Below are 26,443 nucleotides of genomic sequence, written 5' to 3'. Positions count from 1 at the left end.
CTCCTCTGCAGGCCATGGTGAGGACCATGGTGAAGCAGCTGTGCCCTTGCAGCCCATGGGGATCCATTGGGGATGCAGAGATCCATCCACAGCCCCTGGGGATCCCCAGGGGATGCAGAGATCCACCCACAGCCCGTGGGGATCCCCAGGGGATGCAGAGATCCATCCACAGCCCGTGGGGATCCACGGGGGATGCAGAGATCCATCCACAGCCCCTGGGGATCCACGGGGGATGCAGAGATCCATCCACAGCCCATGGGGATCCATGGGGGATGCAGAGATCCATCCACAGCCCATGGGGGAGGTGCCTGTGCCAGAGCAGGTGGATGCCTGGAGCAGGCTGTGATCCAGTGGGAGACCCAGTGGAGAGAGGGGGCCCCTGCTTCCAGGCTGGAGCAGCCTGGCCTTGGAGGACTGCACCCCGTGAAGAGTGACCCACACTGCAGCAGTTCTGGGAGGACTGTTTGCCCGTGGGAGGGACTCACGTTTCAGCAGTTTGGGGAGGACTGCTGCTCGTGGGATTTGGAGCCACGCTGGAGAAGTTCACAGGGAACTTCTCTGTGGGAGGGACCCCACAGTCTCACAGGGGAAGGACTCCCCTCCCTGAGCAGTGGAAGAAAACCTTGGGTGATGAACTGGCCAAACCCCCATGCCCTGTCTCCCTGCGCTGTCGGTGGGAAGGAGGGAGGGGCTGGGGGAAGAAAAGGTGTTATAAGGGCTTATGTTACTTCTCACTATCCTCCTCTCTGTTAGTAATAAATTCACTTTGTACCTTTAAGCTGAGCCTGTTTTGCCCTTGGAGTGTTTTCTCCCAGTCCTTAACTCATGAATGCTTCGTTAATTTTTTTCTCTCCTCTGCCCAGCTGTGGCAGGGGAGGGTGAGCGAGCGGTTTTTGTGGTTGCCTGGCGTTTGACCAGCATCTAACCACGACAGCTACTGAGGATGGTCAGTGGGTTTGTCCAGGGGAAACCTGGATGCCAACAGACATGGTGCCAAGCGTACCAGCTGCAGGACTGCCAAGGGCTCCAGAGCCAGTGGGAATGAAGTGTGGGTGCACCAAGAGCCAGTCACAGGGCTGTCACTGGGCAGTCATAGCAGCAGAACTCCAAGAAGCAGGTGAGAGAAATGACATGGTCCATCTCAATCTTCTTCAAGCCACTGAATTAAGAGTGGCAGGATCTGGCCTGCATTTTTTTTTCTCAACTGCTTCTAAACTGCTCAAGTTCCTGCAGCAACAGAAGAGCAGCTCAACCCCTCCGTTTCACCTGGTGTAACACTAGACAAAACCAGTGAGGATCATATGTCAAGATGTTTACTTTTCACTTGGTTAGCATGACCCAACAACTGACTCAGTTCCTTAAAAAAAACCATTTCAACAAGTATCATGGCTCATGTTTAGAAGAAATGGGGAAATTTTGTGCAGACAAACAGCACTTAGAACACAAGTGCATTAAAAGCCTGGCAAACATTCAGTTTGTGGCAGCAGTTTCTTCCTCTTGAAATACAAAGAAATACAAAAACTAACATGACGTGTGCTTGTTTCAAGATGTTCTACATTTCAGCAGTGGCAAAGTGAATGCTATTCAATCACTGTGATAGTCTTAAAGCCACAGAACTCCTCAGGATGCTCTAGCCTTCATGCCTCTGCTCCACAGGCTTCTTACGGCTTTCCTGTGCTCCTGTGGCGCATGACCCATCTATGGAGGGCATTTTCAAGCTCTGTCTCTGGTCAGGAAGCCCTCCTCCTACACTGGGTAAAACTTCAAAATTGCCAAAATCTAAAAATCTCAGGGAAAGTTATGAGAAAAAAAATAAAATACAAGTGAACAAGATTTAAAACAAAACTTAAATCAGGGTTAGAACAAAAGGTGCTCTTTGAACAAGTCTAGCCTGACACAGAAGGGTGAAGATTTTTCCTGCAGGTGAATGTACACAGGAATGCTCTCAGGAAGATTCTTCCATCTCCTCTCCTCCTCTCTGAATCTGCTTGCCAGAAAACCTGGCTGTTAATTTGAGGTGCTCCCTTATGTTTCCTTATTCTTTTTTCTTTCTTCTCGCACCCAGCACTGTAACTCCTGGCTGTCCACAGCTCATGAACACTGCTTATGATCTGATCACCAGTGCTGTGGTAGGTCAGCTGGACCATCCAGGCTCCTGGCACTTGCTTTGCCACAGCCACAGTTTTGGTGTCGACCTCTAGAAAAGTCTCTTATCTCTCTTCTTAGAACCTGTCAGGCTGCATGGTCTCTTGATGTCACCACCCTCATACAACCACCTGCAACTGACACCACAACGTGCATTAGGTTTTTCCCTGCCAAAAGCCTGATTGGTATGGAGGGAGCTAAAGAGCCAACAATCTGTGAAGGCAACCCACAGAGGACTGGCACTGAGGGAGATCTTCACTGCCACCAGGCTGCACAGCCAATCCTATCCAAAATGCCTGAGACCCAACACAGTTAGAATTCCAGCCCAGCTGTAACAAGCACACAAGGAGCATGGCACTGCTGGCTGCTGTGAGGATGAGAGGCTTTCCAGAGAAACACCGCTGCCCAGAAGCTTCATGCTGGAGCATCCCATGTTCCCTGGAGTCTGGTCAGTACCCCCAGCACACTAGTAGGATGCACCTGCACTTGCAGCTCTCTTTACACTCAGATTTTAAGGGGACAGCAAATATTTTAATATTTGGCATGATAACGAAGGTATAAAAAATCTCCTATTTTTAGGGGTAAGACACTATATGTCTCAGTTATATATCTCAGATACAATGCAAGAATTAATGAAAAAAGGAAGGAAGGAAGGAAGAGGGCACTTTCTAAAAGGCAGACATAGGCTGGGCACTTAGGGCACAAATGCAGCATTTAAAAAAAATTGCTTCTGATACAAGAACATCTGAGAGAGATAATCTCCACAGCTCAGCATGAATTTATACAGTCTTTCAACAAGTCTATTAGACAGGTGTGGCAGCAGCCAGCTGTACAGCATCCACAGACCAAGTTTCTCTAAAACCTGAGCGCCCATATGGCCCTGCAGCACACTGAGGTGGTGCCACCTACCCAGGCATCACCCTCCTCTCCCACCACGATCTGTCCATAGAGAGGGATCGCTATCAGCCTGAGGGGTAGTGCAGAGCTGGTCTGGATAATAAGTGAGTTCAGACTTCAAAATGATGGATGTTCCCATCCACAACACACAGACACCCAAACAGCTCTACCCAGACAGGTTGAAAAGCCAGCTTTACTTCTGGCCTTTAATTCTCTGATGAAGTTATGAGCAGAGACAAGTCAAGCCACAAGGCGGGGTGGGGGCTGCACGCTATTAGGAAGGTAAGCTTATTAGCTGAAATGTAATAAATCTCTGTAGATATCTGGAATAGCAGAAGGCAACAGTTTGCTTCGGTGTATCACCAGTAATGAGCTGGAAAGAGGAGAGCATTCCAAAATGTTAACCTAAAGCTTCACTTGACTGGTATGCACTTTGGGAGAGTACTTAGTAAGACTGGTTCACCCAAGATGGGGAACTATCTGTTTGTTCATGCCTCCCTTACTTCTTACACAGGCATATGGATAATGCCATACAAACCACAGATAAAATGCACCAAAAAATTTGCTAGCTTAGCTGTTAAGGTTATGGACCTTTGCTTTCTAATCAACACTTACCCATATAGCTGTTTCTAAATATTGATCTGATAGCATGATCCCAAGGGAAAATAAATATCAAAGGAGTAATTTAATTCAATCTTCCTGGTTCCTGCATAACCATGATCCTATTTCTTCAAAAACCCAGAAAGCAGTAACTTAAGTGAAACTTACAGATCAGATAATATATTTACAGCCTTAAAATAACACGAGACACGCTATAAAATACAGAGATCCAAAGTTAATCTCTTTTAGCAATATTCTTGCAGCAAGTAAAGATGAATTTTATGGTGAAAAAAATCCATTTTATCAGGAGCAAGACTGAGCTTTCTCATAACCAAGCTCCTTTCTAATGTGGTACATAATTTTACTTTACTCATAAAGAACACTTTGCCAAATCTCCAGTTAGGCTTCATTTGATACAGCAGAGATGTTGCAAAACCAATACACTCTTTCAGAAAGTCTCTTTAGACTTGATAATGACCACGTTTCAATGCATTTTTGATGCACAGAAATAGTACAGTTACAATCAGCAGCTAAATACTGTTCTGATGGTGTCAGTCAGGAAGCTTTTCCTTGGCTCCTCAGAGCTGTGAAGCAGTTGCAAACACCATAAGCTCATAGGAAAAATCCTGCCCCATCAGAACTCACTATTCAGAGGCGCTGAACAGATTTAAGCAATCTTTACTTAACACGTTTCACTTTTCTGCATAGAAGATGGTGAACAGCATTCTTGACTCTCACCTATCTCCAGCAGAGCGTAAGAGCACATCCCAGCTTCTGTGCTGGTTTTGCTCTGGAAACTCTGACACCAGCACACCTGAACTTTAAACAAAGGGAGGTTTAAATTACTCAAACCAGGACCACTGAGCTAATTTGGAACTCATCACCTTAGTCAAATTAGTATGCTTTTCAGTGAATCCCAGATGTAGAAGATACGTCTGAAAGCTACTATAAAGTTATGCTGTAAACAGGTTCCTGGGTTTACACATCCTCAACTCCACCCCATAAACCCAAAGATTTCTGATTTAGATTCACAAGAAGTAAAACATCAGGTACAAGGATTGCTCTGGACAAGCCGCCATCTCAGCTGCAGAATTATTTTGGGGGGTGGTATGCCATCAGCATTATCAGCTAAACCATCAGTTATACATACAAATGTCTACATCTGTACAAAGACATCAAGAAGGGACCAGACTAGACTGTGATTTACTTTCAATGCCTTTTTTTGACCTCTGGGAAGAAAACCATGGGCTCAGAACACCCTCAGTAATCATCTCTCCCACAGCAGTCCTGCAGCACAGAAACTACAGATGACAAAACCCAGCAACAACTTATCCCTCTGGCAGTAACCTGTAACACTGGATTTACAGTAATTTAGGACAGATGACAAATTACTGAGGGTTATTTTCCTGCATGCTTGCTCTGCATCATGTGTAATGTTTGGAATTACACAAGAAACCACACATATCATTGGTAGTAACTGGGGTGGTGCTTACATGGACACACCAACCTGACACCGATTCATGTGACCCTGAAAGGAATGGGCAGCACCCTCTGCTCCCAACCACCCTCTTCCCTCCTTTGCATGCTTTCCTGCTTTCCCATCACTTCTGATCTCGAAAAATACTGACATTTCAGCCAAATCTGCTCTGTGACTTGACTGAGGCTAAATGGTGTGAGCAGCACAAAGACACAGTCAGGATGACTGTGTAACCACCTCACTGACTGTACAAAAATGACACTTTCCATTTATTTGTACAAAGAGAGTCCTAAGTGATTCTTACATCTCATGGCAACCTATTAACAAAAAGAGACTGTGAATGGAGTATCCGGGTAAACACTTCAAACAAATACATCAATTATGCATAGTCCGTACACTTTTTCCACCTTAGGGATCAAACTGAAACAAGACTAAAGAATTATGTTTTATTTGTATTAAAAATGTATCAGCTCCTGTCCGAGAAGGTTTTCCAGAACATTTGGTATGCTACCCAGGAAATTCTGTCTGAAGCTTGTATTGTCTATTCTTGCCAATACAAGGAGAAACGTGGCACGGTTATAGCTGAGAATTACAGTAATAACTCTTCAGGCAGAACAGCTTATATTTAATATGAATAACTTTTTCATCTGAACTGGAAGATCTAAAGGGAAAGGAAGCCCCAGTTTTACCCACCTATTTCATATATTCAGACTTTACTACCAGTCTCTCTTTTATGGCACAAAGTGAAATCAGACAATCATTTATGAATAGATCCTGTTTTAACGAAGTCAGCTACCAGCTCAGATACAAATTAGAGCTGACCAACTGTTTGTGTGCACACCATGGATCTCAACAAGTTACATGGCCAAACATGCCACACACAAGCCAGCTATTCACTAGATTAATTTCTAGGATAACATCAAGCTCTCATTTTTCCGTCTCCCTCCAAGCATTCCGTGGAAAAGGCTGTTTCTCTTCATGAGAACACTACTTTACCACTCTGCACTTCTATAAATAATTACATGAACATGATTAGATAAGTCCCCCTCTTCCTGGATGATCCTCCTGCACAGTTCATTTTGAGTAAGTTTTAAAGAACGACACACGTGTGCTCACCTTCGCTAAAATGTGCCATAACACTACCTGGTAACCAGAGACATACGAAGACACTGCAGTTTCATGGAAGATACAGAGGGCAAAAACAGGTGTCATTTTTCTAAGGGTTACATAAATCTTGTTCAAAATCCTGCAGAACTGAACTGGGCAACATGTGGACTGAAGAACTGGAGTTTCCTGGCTGAGTGTTAGATTTCTCCATCTACATCCCATGGATGTAAACCGCATGTAATATATTTGATTAATCCTCTGAGAGACAAATGGGTAGGAGAGCTGGATAAATACAGAGCCTGTTTGGAAAAAAAAAATCAGATCAAATTAAACTTTAAAATGAGGTGGGAAGACAGGCATAAGAAACTATCTTCCTGGAATCCAGGCTGGATTTCTAAAAACTGGGAGAAAACAGGGACTTCCCAGAGGCAGCTGTTGTGTCTAGGAGAGAGCAGAGGAAAGGAGATGAATGTATAGCTTTACATCTCCTGTGATTCTGTAACTAAGATTAATTTTAGCAAAACTCTCTGAAAACTTAGATAGCAAAAAATAGATTCTTCATTTACAGCCTCTCTCTCTCTCTCTTTCTTAAAGAAAAGGTCAAGTCAAAATGCACCAGATTTGGAACACGTAAGAAGGACAGAGAGGAAACAATCATTGCTATCACAAAGTTACAAACAAGCCACATTTGATGGTTTCTCAATGCTCAGAGATACAAAGAGGGGCTGTTGTCCCTGCCCTAAAGCAGTGATGAAGCCTGCAGGAAGGCTGGGGGTCCCTCCACTTTGTCCCAGATCTAGGTTTGCTTTGTGATGTTTGACAAAGTGACCAAGTGATGCACCAACAATGCCCAACAGAGACCGAAATGCAAAAATTCCTACTGTAGTTAGGGAACTAATTTGTTTTTTAGTCTAATTGTTATAATCAGTAGACTTCCTGTGTCTCAATCTTCCTGAACCACAGAAGGGGTGAGATTATAGACTGACAACTATAATTTTTACACATTACACATCTAAGTGTCATTTTCAGGAGACTGGTAATGAAAACTCCACAAGACATTTTCTATAAATTTAAAATTTTTTATGGCATGGCTAGAAAATGGTTTTGTTTTGTTTTGTTTTGTTTTTTTTAAACAGGATATTTTTAAATCACAGAGAAGTAAATTACTGTCTTTGAGAAGCTGACATTAGACACTATAGATATTCCTACACTGATTCCACTTCTGAACATCAAGGGTGATAAAAAGGAAAGGGAAGCAAAAGAATACACAAATACATGCTAATCAAGTTCTTGAGGCAAGTAATTCAAATAAAAACACTAAAATGTAAGGCAACAATTACGAGAATTAATGCTAACAGGTTGGTATGTAATTTAATGAAGCAAGTTAATAATGGCATCCCACTTGGGATTAATTCAATACATTAATCAATTAAGAATCATTGACAAAGCAAAAAACCTGCAGGTCGGAAACATTTATAACGCTGTAAACTGAAAGACAGTGATCCTAACAGTCAAATGAACCTTGAACCAGAAGAGCACAGAGATCTTTTCCCCATGCAATGTATACAACCAGCTCTCTATTAATTGTTATGACTGATAGCTCAAAACATTGAGGACAGACTCCATAAAATATGCAGAGCGTTTTTCATATTTGCAGCATTGCAGAACTTTGGAGTCCAAGTCCTCTCAACAGCAAGAAAGTTTGCAGTTTCTTCCTAACATCAATAGTTGTGATTTTTCCATTAAATAAATCGGAGCAAAGGACTGTGATCACAAAAAGCAGAAGTCACTTGGTAACCCATCCCCACTGCTATCCATCCTCTTTGCTGCTGCATTTAAACCTGAGACAGCACAAGTGTGAGTCATGGTCTCAGACTTCACAGTTAAGAAAGCATTGACAGTGCATTTGGGGTTGGGGCAAGGGGAGGATCAAATTCTAATTTTTGCCTTCGATTAGTTTTTTTAGATGCTTTGGAAGTTCATTTCACTAGATACATCTGAGATGAAAAACAAAATAAAAGCCAAAGACTCTCAGTGGATTCTGGTATTTTGCTCTGCACTATAAAAAGAACTGCACGGCACTGCTTTCAGTACAGCCCATATCCTTTAAAACTCAATCTAACAAAAATGCTTTAATTGAAAGTATTGCATTTTGGAGGTCATTAGACTTTTTGCCTTAGTTGAAAATACCATGAACAAGTTCATAGAGTGAAGAGAAGAAGGGAAAGGAAGACGACTGCTTGGGCACTGAAGAAGATAAGTGCACATAAGGTAAATTATCCTTCTACACTGCACAGTCAGCCTGTGGATAGAAAAGTTTCAACACAGCAGGTTGCAGCCATCATGATCTAGAGACTGCAAATGCCTCTTGGCAGAACATAGGCAAGCAGAAGTGGAACGATGTGTTTGCTTCCAAGAACGATCTGTTTCAGCCGCCCTGTCAGCCTGTGCCTTCAAATCCAACCCCCCTTTCGCTCACACATTTGTACCTCATTCCTCCAAGCAGGCTTGCTCAGGATGTGCAGGCTGCTGTGTGAACATCTCTGCTCTTCACACTCACAGATTTACCACATGAGCTCCTTTTCATGATAAGCCATGACAAGTGTGCAGCCATGTGAGCAAGAGCCCAAACCCACAGCACTCTGCACATAGACAGAAACTCTGCTCGTGTTTACATGGGATGTGACATGAGGGAATCCCAGGAGCCCAGGCTCTGCACAGTAACCCAGTAGCAAAGGTGTGTATCAGTGCTGCTGTCAATGTACTGAAAGTCTGGAGAACTGAAGCATATCTGGTAAAAAAAAAACCCCACAGGTAAAAGGGCCAGTGTTTCTTGAGCGCAATTCAACTCACTAACAAAGCCCTCATTTCTTGAGCCCAGCAGCATTGAGTGATGAACATTGCTGGGCTCACAGATCCCTTCCCAGCTTCCTGTGCTCCTCAGATTGCTCACAGTAAGGTCCCAGGGCTCACCCCTGCAGTCTGCCCCTTCCCTACCCTCTTATGTGCCCTCCTTTTTGAGATAGGGATGCAGCTCTGCCCTTCTCACAACTGCATCATCCTCCACAACAAAAAGCCTTTTGGAGCTTTGCTACTGAACTCAAGACTTCATCAGGGATTGTTTGCCTAATGCTCTCAAGAGTCAGCCTGCTCATTTATGTACCAAAATAAAGGATGAAGAACATTATTACAAGAAACCTTGTAATAACCAAATTCTTGTAAAAACCAAAAATCTCTATTGTAAACAGCAGTTTTACTATTAAACATCATTTGAAACATGACCAGTCTGGGAAGAAGTATGGATTGGAATAAAGTTAAAGTCTCATTGTTAAACACTGGAAATTTAATAAGCACCAAAATTGGAGATATATAGATATGTATTTTACTCTCAGAGCTATTCCCCATCTGTTCTCCCTTTCCTTTCTTATTTTACATAAATATTCAAAAATATTCATATTTCCTAAAGAAACTTTCAACATAAGTTGAAATAAAAATCAGAACTTTTGGTTTAGTTTAAAAAAAAAATTTGTTTAATAGAAAGGGTAGAATAGATTTTTTAGAAATAGTTTCCATGAATTTTTATCTTCTACCCAAATCCTCCTCCAATCAAAATGGTTTCAGAGCAAGTTGTTTGATCAGCATGAACATTTATTATTAGGCACCCAAACTTGCATATTTTGGCTAAAAAAACCACCTCTGGAGGCTGGTCTGTGCCATTGACATACTGAACTCTACTCAAATCTAACAGACCTTAGGAAGCTCTAAAAATTTTGTATTTAAATTCTCCATGACGTAAAATCACTTTTGACAATTTTACCTCCACTTATTTGCTGGAAAATTAGGAGAATCCTTTACTGCTCCAGAGATGCTTCATATGTTACTATGCTCCACTGCATGTATTGTACAAGGTGTTTCCCAGAAAAATGTACTCTCGGTGCTGCAGTGGCCATATCTACCTACTCCAGCTGTGTCTTTATATGTCAGGGTAGCTACTTTGTACCTCTGTACTGTTTTTCAACCATTTAAAGGCCCTAGTACTGCTTCTATTAGTAACAACTAATGTTTTCAAACAACTGCAACATTTCAAAATGCTGAGAAATTTGACTTAGTAAACAAGAACACATTTCAAATTGTTCTGCTTGTCTTCACTTACATGGAGAGTTATTGGTATACAGGTACTGAATAAGGTGCTCTCATACCATATCTTCATGGTATGAAGATAATAAAAATATACCTGTACTAATACTAAATAACACTGCTAATCAATAATAACAGTTTTATTATTCATGAGCTACTATTAATAAAACCCCATGGGTTCTAATGTAACCTTTAAAAGAATTAATACTGTAATTCAATTTTAAGGTCTTTACATCTATCTGAAGTCTATTAAAATAAATGAAAAGTCTCTCAATAACTCTGGAAGATGCCCTGCATGTTAATGATGCCACATGTTATTTTCACTATTGCAAATCACCTTTAAGATACTGCCTAAACACTGGAATACTGATTATGCTTCATGTAGGTGGATATAATGTTCCAAGAGAAGTGCACACCTCTCTCTCCATTCTCACTGTCAAAACCAAACTAGTTTTGCTCAGATTTCAAAAATCATTAGAATAAGGGAGAGGCACAATCAGGGAATTGCCAGGAATTGAGATGGGGACATGGGACCCTATCTCCTACTGGATGTGATTTTCTCAACAGTCACCATATTTAAATCACTTATTCACTGAATCGATTTTGTTATGGTGGCAAACACATGAAACAGTTAATGAAAGGGGAGAACAGGGAACAAAAAGGCTTCTATGGGAAGTTAAAAGCTGCATTCTATTGTTTGAGAAATACACATTTAAAAAGCATATTTTTGGCAAATATTCAATAGCTTTGGCAGTGTTCCACCAATTTATTCTGTGTTCAGCTCATTTAAGCCCCTGGGAAAAGTAAGTGAGTGATTGATCATATTGATGAAGCTGACCAAGAACTACTACCAAAAAAATCTCACAAAAAGCAAGGCCACAAACATGCATTTTACTGAAGAACAAATCTCTGGATACATGAGTAACTAGTAAATATAAAGACATTTATATGCAAATAATACACACATAGATCTAAAAGTTAAAAGGGCTACAGAGTAGTTTTTTCAACAAACTCACAAAAACATGTTAGCATTGGAAGGCAACTCAACAAAAGACATGTAAACCCCTTGATTTTTATCCCACATACTTTTAAAAATACTGCTAGTTGCATATTTGCTGCCGAGTACCTAATTACCTTTAAAAATCTAGCTGTGCACTGTTGAAGCTCTTGAGTTATTGAGGTTTCAACATCACTCATCATTATGGAGCTAATTTTAATGATGAAAGCATTGCTAAAAGTTATTTTAAAATTCATTTTTACTTAACTTCTTTAGAGATGATTTGTTTGAGTACCTGAGACACAGTAACTAATCACTGATGGTTTTCTTTGCAAATATAAAATAGATTTATATGCCCTCCCTGTAGGAACAAGAATTCCATCACCTCCTCCTGAATTTCTGAGCTATCGAATATTTGATGAGTGCTTAGGGAATCAGTATTGTGTCTTTTCACAGCAGTAATCAAGGAATGAAGTATTCTCTGCCATAATGAATCTACTGCAGGACTAAAAGATGAATATTTCAAATGCAAAAGCAATATGTTTGTTTTGAACACTTCTAAGTTTGGCTTTAATAAAGCAAGTAGTGAAGTGTGCAATGAGTTATATTGTTAGATGGTTAAAACAGAGCTGTGCAATATGTCTGAATGCATTTAATCCAAGTAACTACTAATTTTAAATGTGACTTATAAATATGTATTACATGTATGATGAACGGATGACTCAGGAACCATGAGAAACCTGGGCCTTGCCTTCCACTCCTGGCTTGCTTCAAAGCCAGCTCAGCCTGACAATTAACCAAGGCCCGGAGCCAGAACATCATTAACCACAAGTTGAATCTTACGTGGGCTGAAATTAAACATGCACACCAACTATTCAAGTTAGGATCATTTAAATCAAGCCTGAGGGGCCTGGTTGGACTCGGACCTGCTACATGTGTTCCAGCAGCTGGTGGGTCCCAATGTGGAGCCAGAGGCTCATTTCAGATTTCCCAAAAGCAGGAAAGCAGGGCCCCTCAGCTGGGTCCATCCCTGTGGTGCTACCCTTCCTGCAAATCAAGAAGCCTTTTCTGCCAGCCAAGAGGATGCTGCCAGCAGGAGGTGATGGGCTCGTCAAGCTAAACATCACCAGCACCAGCTTCACTTTGAGAAACAACAAATCACCACAATACTGAAAGGAATGGCCACAATGTGTTCTCCTGAAAAACTTGTCAGAAGGCAAGGTCTCATTTGTCATGGCATTCTCTCATTTGTCTCCAGGGGATTTTGATTTTTGCTAAAATAACAAGTAAGTTCTATTTAACAACGAAGAAAATCCAGCTAGAGATTTTAGGCCAGCTCATCTCATTTGCAAACTGAAAATACCTGCTATAGAGTCCCCACGGTGCTATTTTGTGTGACACCCCTATCCACAATGAGATACAGAGATGAGCAGTTATGGTAGTTTGTATTTGCAAGAATTGTTTCTTAGTTTAGTAGGCTTTTTTTGTCAGATCAACTAACCTGCAGCACACAAACAGAAATAGTGTTTATCAACAGAGCTTAAAATGAAAGCAATGAGAAAAGCACAGCTTTAATTACAACAAAGTTCCAAGTGCTTGAATTATCCAACTTCAGAACCAATGTACTTCACCTGGAAATTGCCCCTGAAATAATGAATTCAATAAGGAAAATTCTTACATAGTCCAAGTTAAATTATTTAAAAAGAAAGAAAGAGGGTTCTTAATTATTTAATGTTTCACCAATAATTATAGTTCAGTACAATGTTCACTCATTGGTGAACCTGATTTTCAAAGGAACATTTATGAACATCAGTCAAACAAAAAACACCTGCCAGACTATAAACTCAGCCAGTGTCGTGCACATTCATTCCAACACAGCATTACCACATTAGCAAAAATCCAAGTCTTGATTTAATGGCAAATGTATCCAATAATTAATGTTGAAATATTTACATAGAAAAGTATGCATGATGCAGTTTTCTAATGCATTTGTGAAAAACAGTATGACCTCTCTTGCCACAATTTTTAAAAGCTGTGTTCTAGGTAAATGAGTCCAAGATGGGACTAAAGCTCTGGAAAATAGAAAGCTGTTGTACTTGAACAATCTAACCTGACAATCAAAATGTGACCTTGGACATCTTATGGACATTTCATTCAAAAGTCACTAGTGATCAGTTTTAAAAGACAACTTTAAATTAGCTGCATGCAATACTAGCCATGGCAAGTTTATCTGCATGGAGCCTCAGGGAGCAAGGCTCAGGGAACACCAATTATTTCTCAATAAAAAGGTTTTCCCAAGTGATAGATCAACAAGCCCAGCACATGATACACAGCTGAGGGGGCTAAAACAGCACCTTGGTCAAACACAGTATGGATCTGCAGAGGATTATCATCATCTGTTAATGACCCTAAGTTAACCCTATATACAACAACTCAAGCCCTATAGGACTAGTTCTGGAAAATCCTCACAATGGCCAAAATAGCAGCTGTCACACTGGTGTCCCTCAAGTTTATTTACAGGGTCCAAAATTCAGCATATGCCCTTCCAGACTGGGGACTCGGGGCTTTACAAATCTTCCTTGACTGTTCTCTGTCTTGGAGCAGAGCTGCCCAGAAGGAAAACCTGATACACTCACAAGTTTAACAACACAGCCTCAATTTCTCATTTCAACCCAAAGGAAAAGGAAAAAATGCCAAAACCCCCACAATCATTTCCTTGCAGCCGCAGAACAGGTTGTCCCTGGGTCACTTTGCCAAAGAATTGCCTTAACTCCACTCTCTGGAAAAGATCAGAGAGTGTTTATCAGTAATGGCCTCAGATTTCACAGCTCCCAGAGCAGCGGAGACCAGCTGCACCATCATCCAGACTTTACAGCCTCATATCCTGTGGCCAGCAGGGCTGGAAATGATGGAAAGTATAGATTTCTGCGTCCCTGAGGGGACTACAACACTCAGTTGGGGTCTTAAAAAGCCTCAGGTCTCTTACAATCAAAGATGGGGTTTTTAACAGCATAACACACTATTTTAAGTTATTTTTAGTGAGTTTAATGGCTCCCTTGGAATCATGCACAGAGAGACTTGCAGTAAGTGCAGCACCTGGCTTTGCAGGTGGGGAATACCAAACACAGTCCCACCACAATTTTAAGATCCTGTTAAAAAAAAAAAGGATTTAGGGAATACATGTCACATACAGATTAGGAAGTGGTGTGATACGGGGCAGTGCTTCACATGGCTGATGTGAAGGCCATCAGGGTAATTTAGCAGTTAAATTCCAGACAGGTGATGCCACAACGTGTTGCCCACCATGGGACAAACCCATGCTCCTTCTGACATGGCACACACACCAAACCCACAATGCTTCACTGTGGTATAAACCAGTCTTTGGTTGTTCTGTTTCTAAACTTCTGTCTCATCTGGCCAAATTCAATTTGCCCAAAGCTTCCTGTCGTACACTGAGATTAAGAAGTCTGGGGAATCATCATAATGGCATGCCACTGTAAATTACCACAGCTCCACCAACCTTGCCCTAATATTAAATGCCACAGAAGTGCTCAGAACCCAACAGTGATGATTTAACATGCCTCCTTCCACTATACTGATGTCAGCCCAGTTACAGCAATTTATGCAATACAAGGATCTGTCCTTTTCTCCTTATCAAAGCATTTGATCAAAACCAGTGACATGCAAAAAGACAACCTTACTAAATTTGAGCAGCAGAGCCAGGCTTGTCACTCTAATATCATAAGAAAAAGGGAGGTATTTCCATATGGGTACTTGCATATTCCTTTTTATCTGGTTTCACAAAGATAACAGCAAGATCGCTTTCTTCCTCAGTAAAAACTAGTTTGAAACCTCACAAAGGATCAGCATTTTCCCTTGCTCTTCCCTCCCTCCTTTCCTCTTCTGAAAAGCAAGACCTCAATGTATTTCAAATCTTCATTAGCTACTTCTCTGCGTGTGACAGCCTGGTGGTGTGGAGCGGCTCCAACTCCCTCCTTTCAATTCACCCTAGAGTCAGAAAGGTAAGACCCCATTTCTGACATGAGGTGACAAAGAGCTCACACTGCTGAATGCCACTGCCACAGGTGACACTCCCATCACCAGCGGTGCTCCCTGTCCCATGCCGCAGATCTGGAGTGTGTGGAACCACAAATGAGCTCACCCAGCAGCCCCAGATCTGCATCTCTGAGGATGCATTTCAAACAAATGCATGCATAAATTCACTCATTTGGAAACCCGGTCTGTTCAAGAACTTGTTACTATGACAATTTAGAAGAAGCTGCTACAGATAAGATTGATGAAACTTATTGATTAATCTTCTCTCAAGCTACATTTGAATTTTAAGTTGTCCCTAAACAGAACCAGTTGGTGTTGGTTTGTTAGTATTCCAAGGACTGCAGCAATGTACTTCAGCAGCGAAGGAAGTTCCATGATAAATGTGTTCTCCAATCTACATCTGTAGAGTAGCTATAAAGTCAGAACAATCCAGGCAAAATTTTTCATTATGTTTTTTTTTTTAAATCACACATAGACAATATGAAATATCTTTCACTTAGACAGGTGGGAACAAGAAAACAGATGCATCCATTAAGCTTGCAACAATTCAATGAATTAAATAGTACTTGGTGAACACTTTGGTTTATGGATATAGCCTTTGTTTAAACTTACTTGAAAAAACACAGCCATGGCTCCTACCACCCTGTTTTCTAGAACGGCTGTTCCGAAACTGTCAAAGTCATCAGGATTGTAGAAGTAAATCTGCATCTGCAAAAATTGAAACCAACAACAGAATCACATTAGTGTTGATTCATATAGATTTCACGTGATGTAATGGATACACGTTGTACGTAAACCCACTGTTATGAACCTGAGATAAAGGAATTGTGCTGAACAATATTGTTTAACCAGCATCTTGATTAATAGCATGACTGCCCTGCTGGGACAGTAAGCAGGGAACAGAGGTGATGCAATGCATTTTAATACCAAACCCAGGGATAAACAGTATGGTCAGTCTGTTCAGATGGTAAACTTTGTGCTATCTGCCAGCATCTCTTCATTTCTTTGCACACTGAAAGCTCATCTTCCACTCTGTTAAACGTGCTAAACATATTTATCTCAAAACCCATAGAAAATTTTGAAAAGGATTGCAATGTTTGGAGCTATTCCTTTACTCCTAAAGTCATTTGTAAGATAAAAGTCTCTCTCCATAGCAATGCGTTTTTATGAGCCTCTGATATTCAGGTCTATCAGTTAGGGTCACACTTTTCCCTGTCTTCAGTTAAATTTCATGACTTTTATTTCCGAAGTGTTAATAGTCTGCAAAAAGCATGAGACAAAACCAGATATACTGATGTAATTTTTAAAGGAATAAATATTAATAATTACACAAATCCCAAGTAAGAGCAGGTGAGAACAATGACTGCCCCAAACTAACAAGTGTTGGAGTTACACAAATAGAGGAGGACCAAGAACAGCTTCCTCCATACACTCTGCTGGTAAACAATTCCACTCCACTACACACATGCCCCGAATAAGAGCAGCCTGCAGAGGCTGTGGGTGCTCCTGCCCTTAATTTCCTGTATGGTTCTTGTTCCACTTCCCACAGTAGTTGAGCTCCCACTTCTGCCAGCTGTCTGAACACACTGCTGCTTCTCCAGTAGTTGTTCAACCCATCCCTTCCAAAAGAAGCCCCTAGTGTTAGTCCATCTCTATCAGCCACAATTTGCTCCGAAGGATCTGGTTTAAAACATGCAACACTCCCTTCTCTACACTACACCATGCAGGTGTGTATATGGTCAGAGAATAAATTCAGTGTTCGTAACAGCTGTTGTACGTGTACCCTACACAACACAAATTAAAACCATGTGCCTGGTGGCGACAGCCAAGCACAAGGACTGGACTTCACAGCGAGTGCTCCCGCGGCCATTCAGGGAAACTTCCAGATAGATTTCACAACCCAAACCAGCACTGGCGGGCTGATATGTATGCTCACTTGTGCTCACTGATGCCAGAAAAAAAAAAATCTGTTCCTGGCTATGAAATGGGCATGGACCCCTCGGCTTCTCTGCCACTGGCCTCTTGTTGAACCTGTGCACTCACTCTGCTGCCCACCACCAGTACCTGCCCTTTTCACAGCACTACAATGATGATAAGAGACAGGCACACAGCTCATAGTTTGAGGGAGAAGTAAGGTCTAGCTGAGACTGCTCATGCCTCCCAATACACTGCTGGTCTGACCATGGGACTCCCTCCAGAAAGTCTGTCTGCAAGACCCAAACACTTGTTTGGGTTTTTCCAAAATAGTGCTGCATGACACATCCTACTATATTCACAAATGCACTATTTCCCCCATATATTGTATATGCCAGGAGAGATTATACCCTTTTATCTTGCACAGATACGTTCCTACTCATATTTACTGATTCCCAGGCTTTTGACTATATGTTGGCTGTAGTGAATAGGTAGTTTGCCAGTATTATACAGTTAAAAAAATTCACTGCATTGGGAAAAGGCCAACATGACGATCAGAGCATGCACAGGCAGAGGTACTTTTTTCGGCAGGAGAAAGATCACACTCCAAATATCCCACAAAAAAAGAAAAAATTTGGCACTCACACTAGTTTTATAAAATTTGAAAGCAATTTTCTTCCCCTTCTTTGGCTTTCCTGTTCCCAGCATACTCACAGCAAACACACAAATGCTGACAATAACTCACAAAGGTGGTGGTGCATCCATATTCTGATAATTTGGGCTTTGAACAAATGCAGAGCAAGGTACAGCCATTCATTAATGTAGAAATTAGAAACAGTTTTTTTCAGGTAGAATTGGTTAAATTTCAGTTTAGCCAGCACAGACCAAAGCCGACAAAGCACTCACAAATTACATTTTGCTCCTCTTTAAAATAAAGTCTGAAATTATCTGTACCTTACATAAAACATTTCACTATATAGTCCTCACAGGACTTTGTGAAGAAAAACATCACTGAGTGAGTTCAGCATATGCCAGAATCATTTTGGATCAATTTTGCTCATGGCATTTTAAGGAAATTAATTTTTACAATACACTCTTGCATAGCAGTGCAAAGGGCTCTGGTAAAAGAATTTTTCATTCTGATCATCTTAGCAGCGCAATCTCACAGTCTAACCAAGAACCACACTCTGCCTTGATTACCATACACATCGGAGCATTTTACCACTGCTCCCTCGTATTTTTCCAGAGAGTGTGGTTCCTCTCTCTGCATCCATCACGTCAAGGGGAACTGTCTCATATGAAAAATTATCATCATCTGTCATACAGTAGCTTCCTTATGTGCTCATACAGCTAGAAGGAACATTTTAGGAGTAGAATATCTGAGGAATTGCTATTATATAATTTACACACACATACCCTGCAAAAACAATGTTAAAAAGACAGTAAAGTTACACCCTCAAAGCCTCATGGTTCAGGCTGCTCATAAAACCACACCTGGACACCTCTGAGCATTAGTATTATGACAATTTTCTAATTATGTGATCACATATTGTTCTATTCCATAATACAGCCTCATCTGTTTTCCCCAATTTACAATAAAATGCAAATATATCCAATGTATTTTTGTTCTTTTATTCATAATATACATAATATTGAATGCATTTATCAGTAGATAGTTAATTTAATATTTTCTATGGGTGGGATAAGGTTCTTTATGTACAAAGAGGGAGTAAGACAGTTAACTGCAAAATTAATGTTGCCGCATACTTAAGTGACCTAAACATGTTAGAAAATTTCCATTATTACCCCTTATTATATAATTAGTAAATACAATATATGGTGCACCTTGCATATAAATGACTTCTACTGTCTCTGCCTGGGACATACATAGCAGCAGTACAGAATGCAACAAAGAGGCTTTTCGCTATAGAAAATCTGGACCTGATTATAATATGCTATTTGTGAAATGCAGAATGGAGAATCACCCAAGCTTACATATCCAACCTGAATTGTGGCACTGCCTGATTTCAGCCCCATACAACATCATTTTTGTACATTTTTCACGTAATTTCACAACAGCTTCTATTTTCCAAAATTAAAAAATTTAAAGGCTGTGAATCCTGCAGCAATGGGAAAGCCTGAAATGTCCTTCATGGTATGACACTACCTGTCTTCAGTCAGAATGCTCTGTTCCAAACACCCCTGCTGACTGTGCTCCAAACAGCCTTCCCCACGGCACAGGTCCAGGAGGGCATGAGTGTCCTGTTCTCTATGGCACAATATATGAGATTTACAAGACTTTCACATCTAGCCACACGACAACTAACAAGGCTGGGAAAGGCTTACATGGCCTTCCTTAATCCCAGATGTGCAACACGGCACATTTTACCTTGTAAAGAGGTATCATAAAAACCATGTGTGTCCAAGCAACTTGAAATTTTCAGTATTTGGTAAAACAAAGCTGAGACAAACCATCCCTAGTGAAACAAAGGTACTTTTCCTGCAGGAAGACACTCTCCATCCTAAAATGCTACCACAACTACTACTGCAGCTACAGAGCTTTACCAAGGCAGGGAGAGGGTAAGAGTTTGTTTTTAATGGAAAAACTTCATGCTTTGACACTCTTCACACTATAAAAGAATTGTTTTCAAACTTGAGAGAGATTTGCTGTACAGCACAGATTTAAGCCTTTAAAAAGATCACTGAAGGCAAAATCTTCAGACTGTTACAAGTGCCTTAAAACAGAAGATTAGAGAGAAAGCCCTCAACTCTGCCATAACCCAGGATATAATCACCAGCTGCCCTAAGAAAACACGTCATGTTTTGTTGCAGTGTGTGAGATTAATGTATGCCGTTCCTGTGTTTTAGATCGGCCTATTGGTCTCCATACCTTTGTACTTTATTTGGTCCCCATCTAGAAAGTTCCCTACTCCTGGTTCTCCTATTAGTTTCTGCTCTCCTGCCTGCCCCTCTCTCTTCCCTGTTGGTTGTTGCACCCTTGTCCCTTCTTTACCCCGCCTCCTGTTCCTCAGCCCATTGGTTCTGGTTTCTCCCTGCCCCTAGGACCCTCAATAAAAAGTTGTACCCCTGCGCCCCATTTCGTCTTTTGTTGCGTGGCTGGGGACCTTTCAGGCGTGGAATAAACCCTCGCATAGCTGGAACCCTATACAAAAGACCCTTCTCGTTTCTTTTCCCCTGCTGGCCGCACAGTGGATGTGTGGGTGAGTAGCTGCACCACCTCGGCTGTGTGTCTGTGCCTTCGTTTGGCCCCAGCGCCGAAGCGACTCCCCCAGCCCCAGCTGGGGACACTTTCGGAAGGTCGCGGCATTTCACCATCTTGCTCTGGCCGCGGCAATGTTTTCTAATCTCTGCTGTCCAGGAAGGTCCAGTGGCCAACCATTACAGTTTCCAATCACTTCAGGTCTATTGCCAGCTTACAACACTTAGACAAGTGAATACACCACAAACATCCAACATGCGGGTGATTCTCCAGCCTGGAGAGCCTTTGCCTCCAAGCTCCTACCCCTCCACCATGCCTTGGGGGCAGGAAATTGCAGAAACACCTTTCTCCAACCATGTTCTTCCAACCTCTACAAAAATCTGGTGTTACCCAGACCTGGCAAAATGTCAGGCCCTGCTCTATGCTTAGATTTTAATGTCAAACTGGGCTGCCACCATGCTGATGTTGTAAGGACAGGCTGTCCAAAATGTGTGTATTACTGAGAAATACTGCCCACCAGAGACCAGTTCTGATTTTATGAAATGCAATTACCTCTGAATGACTAAACCCTCATTATGAAATGTCACTGGCTTGCAAAAACTGAGCCTGCTTCCAGTGAAGGGCTTGTCCCTGCCACCCATCCACAAATAAAAGGTTCTGTCTCTCTGTTTGGCATGACAGGCATCCAGAGAGAAATCACCCTTCCTGTACATGACATCTCCTTGCTGTCATTACCCCACTACAAAGACAGAAAGTTTACATCCAGTACAGACTATCATGGCCAAACTCACTCAGCACTTATGAGAGAAAAGCCACAATGAGCATTTGATAGATCCCAGAAGATGTGAGCAAGTTCAAAGCGATTCTAAGAGACTGGAAACCAAGAAAGTACATTTTCCATAGACAGATGCCAAGTATTTTAAAAATAAATAATTGAGACTTTTAAATTGGGCTGCTATCACCCTGTGCAACCTCCTACAGCAGATTTCTCTTTAGATTAAAAAATGAACAAAGGCTCATTGTGCTGTCACATATATGGAGTACAGAATATTCAATAGTATCAGGAATTCCGGTGCAAGGGAAAAGATCATCGGAATTAGCTTTTTGCTCATTTCCTTCCAGCAATCCAAAGACTACCATGCAATTTAAAGCATGGGAAAAAAGCATAAAAAAATAAAAAGTTTTATAGACCAGCCAATTTTTTGATGAATCAGGCAGCAAGATGCAGAGGCAGCAGTGATGTGGTTTATTATGTACTGCTTTAGAGACTGAGAGTATTTTCAGAAGAGCACAACACCCAGGCAGCGCAGGTAGATTGCAAATCTTTGCAGAGTGGTGAAACAAAAATTTTGAAATGTTTGCTTTAAATGATGGAGTTAAGCACTGAATATACTAATGCTTAATTAGTGCCTTTGCCGCTCACATTCTAAGAATAAATTATTCTCAGCCACTTTTACAACTGGATTTAAAACCTCTTGCACAAAAATAAATTCTCTGCTAAGATTATGAATCATACATGATTTTTCTTAATTGAAAGCTTGCATGTAACTTACTTTTGCTTTAAATATGTGCATAGATTTCCAGTGAACTGGATGATGTGATCCATTTGGCTGGAATAAAAATTTTCTACAGACATAATGTAATCTTCACTGCAGTGCTAAAAATTCAGAATAACTGAATGAACTGCAGTCTGTGTGTTTACTGGAGTGTGAGATGTACACTGGGGCAATAAAGTCTGATATTTGTCTTCTCATTATATTATCTTTAAAAAAATCCATAAAACTTAACATTTATAACATATTCAAAATCTGCTTAGGAAAGGCAGGGGAAGAGTGAATCGTGATGTTTTCCAGTTCTCCTACCAGAGCTTGATGTAATAACACAGAGTATATTGCATTCTTTTGAAAAGATACAGCTGAACAGGAGCAGATAATGGCATGTTTTTCCAGCCTAGTCTATTATTCATCAGTGAATTTTTAACTATAGTTAGGCAGGTAGAGAGATATATTTTGAATGTCATAACTTGGTATTCTACAGTGCCTGAAAGTGTTCTGGGTAAAACTGCAAAACAAAGAGTCAGACAGGGACTTTGTCCTAATGTAATTGCAACTTGGTAATGAATACAATGCTAGGCTGAAAAAAATGAAAGGAGCTGAAACAACAGGAAGAGCAAAGATCATGCAAATGAAATACCAGAATTTAACTCAATTTAGACATTTGTATCCCTTAGAAATAAGGTAAATTTCCCTTTCATCTTCTTTAACAGTAAGCACAAATTCTTGTTTTGTTGTCTCCAAACAACACAGTAGGTGTACCTATGCTATAAATTGAGACTAAGCAGTTTCATAGTGTTTTTCAACCTGAAAGGTGGTAGTTGTTGCACATTCTGCCCATAAGTCTGCACAGCATTTAAACCTGTGAGTGGTGCAGTGACAGTTCAGTAGGACAGGGAGGAAGCCCAGCTCTCATGGGATCACCCTGGGCTCCCATGCATTCTTGGATCACGGCCACATCACTCAGTATCTTGTGTGTTAAGTCCTGAATGTTAAGAGAGAAGGACCTTGGCAAGCCAGAGACTTCCTTGATTTCTGCTGCCAGAGATAAATACCCCTTAGGCCTGCTCCCATCCCTAACAAGAAAATCCATCACACTATACAGTGAGTCAATTACACAAGGAAGGCCCACTTGATGCTAAAAAGCTGCATGTTGCATTCATTTGTGTAACTGTAATATGAAAATAACGGTGTCAGTGTTTATGCTTTCCGTAACATGAAACTTTGCAATTGCTTTGTACTCCGAGTAACAGCCATATGATTCACCATGAAATGAAGTCTGGAAAATCGTTTTGGATAAATGGAACTATAAATTCAATAGAATTTCCATGACAACATAGATTGCAACACTCCACCACAAGTGAAATGTTATAAATCATTCAAAACCAACAAAAAATCCACAGTAAATCTTCTCTTTCACAATGCAAAAGATCCTTGAATTATAGAGCTGTGGTTATTACCTCCCAGTGCAGTGCCTCTTGTTTCTGATCCCCCTTCCTCTGTGTTACAAGTGTTGTTTCATATATGACCTCCTTCCAAACACTTTAATACTCAGACATAAACAAGAATTGAAGATAAGGAGCAGAAGGGTTTTTTTAACCTTTCCGTCTCATCTCCTGAAAATATTTCAAATATCTTCATCCTGTGGTAATTATACCTGTGTACCCAGATACATCACAGCATCTTGTTAGACACACAAATTTAGGAGGCTCTTTTTTTGGAAACGTGGGTGGTAAGTGTACAACAGGGTGCTCAGTCAGCTCATAAAAGGGATATGAACCACATGTCCAAGGGATGGAAGAGATCCAAAGAGAGGAGGTAAAAATAAAAAAGGATAAAAGATTGCACCACACAGTATTGCTCATTTGTACCCTTCCATCAGAATGATTCCTGACAAATGGTATTTCACTTCAAGACCAAGGAACCAGAATGATGTGATTCCATGAGAACCTTCATTGCAGTTTTAAAATCTCTGTGGCTGTTGCCTTCATGCCTGTTAAGAAAAACCTTGAAAAGGCAAGGGTCTTTCCTTCCTGAAAAGATTAAGAAGCCCATGAAAACAAAGGAGAGGGAAATAGTTCAGTATTCTGGTTTTTTGTGCAGAAGTAGGAGTATTTCTTAAAAATCAAGTCTTTAGGTAACTTGAGAAGTGGCAACCTATTAGCCCTTGGACTGCAAAGGCTACTAGAGAGTATCTGCTATCTTGCATTGATCACTGCCCATTTCTGGGCCTCAGTTCCTCATGTGGTCATTGCCTATTCCTTCTTTAACTGGACATTTTATGAAAAAAAGTTTGAAAATTTTGAAATTAATGGGAAGAATGACACACAGTTGAAAACCATGTGAACTTAAGTACCATATGGAGTGTTATTGGAGGAAAAAAACTTTGAGGTTGCTGTTCATTTCCTTGATATTGCAGTAAGGAAGAGTCAGACAGGTACCTCATGGAGAGAGTCTGTTGCCTCCTTAATACTGGTACTAGCTTCAACCAGCTCATAACTGACAGGAGAAGATGTCAGGAGACAACATTTGTGCTCCATCCCTGAGGTGTTCAAGGTCAGGCTGAACAGGACTCTGGATAAGCTGATCTAGTGGAAGGTATTGCTGCCCATGGCAGGAGTTGGTATCAGGTGATCTTTAAGGTTCCTTCCAACCCAAACCATTCTATGCCATGTGGTTCACATCCCTTTTATGAGCTGATGCTGCAGGAATTCAGTGCACACAATTACTGCAGGGCAGTGCATCCACACACCCAAGGGCATCTTCCCAGGCTCTGGGAGGCCACCTGGTGTCTTTCACTGGTCTTTATCTCCTCTACCAGAGACTTTTTTGTTTATTTACTGAGTAGCTCTGAGTGTCACTCACAGTGGCTTTGTCTAAAGGTGGCATATTCCAAGTAAGACAGTGGAAACACACAACATTGAGGCAAACTTGGCTTCCTAAAACTGTCCAAATGGAAAAATTAGAGGCAATACTTAGCTGCTGTCATGGCTGAAAAACTGAAACAGGCAATTTAGAAAGTGGCTAAGCACCAAATAATACAACAACCAAAAACAAGCGGAATGGACTAACTGTATGAACAGAATAGCTCTGAACTCCACCCAAAAGTGGCTGTTTTAGATATCTTCTTCATCAGCTTCCCATGGCCTTCCTAAAAGAGAAGCAACACTACTGAAGAGTTTTAAACTTCAAAATACCCAAACTGTCCATACTTTACCTCATCTATCAGGAATCCATTTACTTTCTTAAAAATCAAGTGCTGCCAGAATGGACAGAACTGGGATTTCCTACCAAAAATACTCCAGCACTTCTCCGGAAAAACAAAGGGGCTGCACTTGAAGAATAAACCCCACAAAAGCATACTTTTCTTCACATGTGTGATTAATACAATTTCATATCCCATTCACTTTAAAGATGCACTAGCACAAATATTCATTCCTCTGAGAGCTCATATCTTAGCACAAATTCCTCTTTTTGCACTGTAGAATTCAAAATGTCCTCTGTGTGTGGTCTTTTTCATTGTTGATGATGAGTTTCTTTTCTTTTTTTTTTTTTTTTCCAGTGGAAGAAAGCAAGGTCATTAAGAGGTTTAATGAACTTTCAAATGCCTCAGAACAAATTTTGAGGTATTTATAGTTTCACTCCGGATTCAAAGCTACGCAGCAGATGGGGCACGTTTTCAGCAGCATTTTGCTGGGTGAAAGGCCATTCCTATCTCTGAGGGGATGTGAAATCCTCCAGGCTGTACACTTGCAGAGTTATTTTTATTTATGAACTGTGAAGTAGATGGACAGTTACAGCAGAACCAGGCCAGGACAAGAGCTTACTTGGAGGGTAAAAATAATATGGGTTTTCTCATATTTTGCAGAATACACCTCTATCTAGACCCTCATCATAATGCCAAAGGCAGAGAAGAGAGCTCAGCACCGTTCTCAGTAGCTACTTGCAGATTACTGGAGGGACGTGTGACAGCCTGTGTTGCAGGGACAGCACAAGTTTTGTCATAGCTGTCCCATTGGAACATGAGGGATTTTTCCAATGCAGCTGCTTAATGGGGGTGTTTTATTTCAAGATTCTCAAAAGGGTTTAATATGCAAGGAGTGAGTACATATATCCTTTCTAAAACTCAGGATCTCCTGAAAATACCTCAAATTGAAATCTTTCCCCACCATGGGCTGCCTACCCAAATTGCCCAGTCTTGGAAAACCTTACATGTAATATCTCTGTACTCTGTCTCTAATTTTCTAGCTTTCTCTACCCTTATCCTCTGACTGTTTTACCAAGCAGAAAGTGAAGTCTGCACACATCTGAAGTGCAGTGTTAAGAAATTTGTAAACTTC

At 41.0% G+C, this 26,443-nt stretch overlaps 1 protein-coding gene across 3 annotated transcripts in view; it reads right to left on the bottom strand.

Annotated features, from left to right (window-relative positions):
- PTPRG (protein tyrosine phosphatase receptor type G) overlaps positions 1-26,443 on the bottom strand; it is a 398,071-nt gene that overhangs the window by 117,647 nt on the left and 253,981 nt on the right. For all 3 annotated transcript variants that reach the window (XR_014226741.1, XM_082289015.1, XM_082289016.1), the window contains exon 5: positions 16,029-16,124. Coding sequence is in view for 2 of the 3 variants with exons in the window: in XM_082289015.1 (XP_082145141.1) it covers positions 16,029-16,124 (96 nt within the window). In the remaining variant the exon portion in view is untranslated. The remainder of the gene's footprint in view (positions 1-16,028; positions 16,125-26,443) is intronic.

This window comes from Coloeus monedula, assembly GCF_965178545.1.
Source record: "Coloeus monedula genome assembly, chromosome: 11".
In the NCBI taxonomy this organism is placed as follows: domain Eukaryota; kingdom Metazoa; phylum Chordata; class Aves; order Passeriformes; family Corvidae; genus Coloeus; species Coloeus monedula.
The sequence above is the reverse complement of the archived record's forward strand: the minus strand, read 5'-3'. Positions and strand labels throughout refer to the sequence as shown.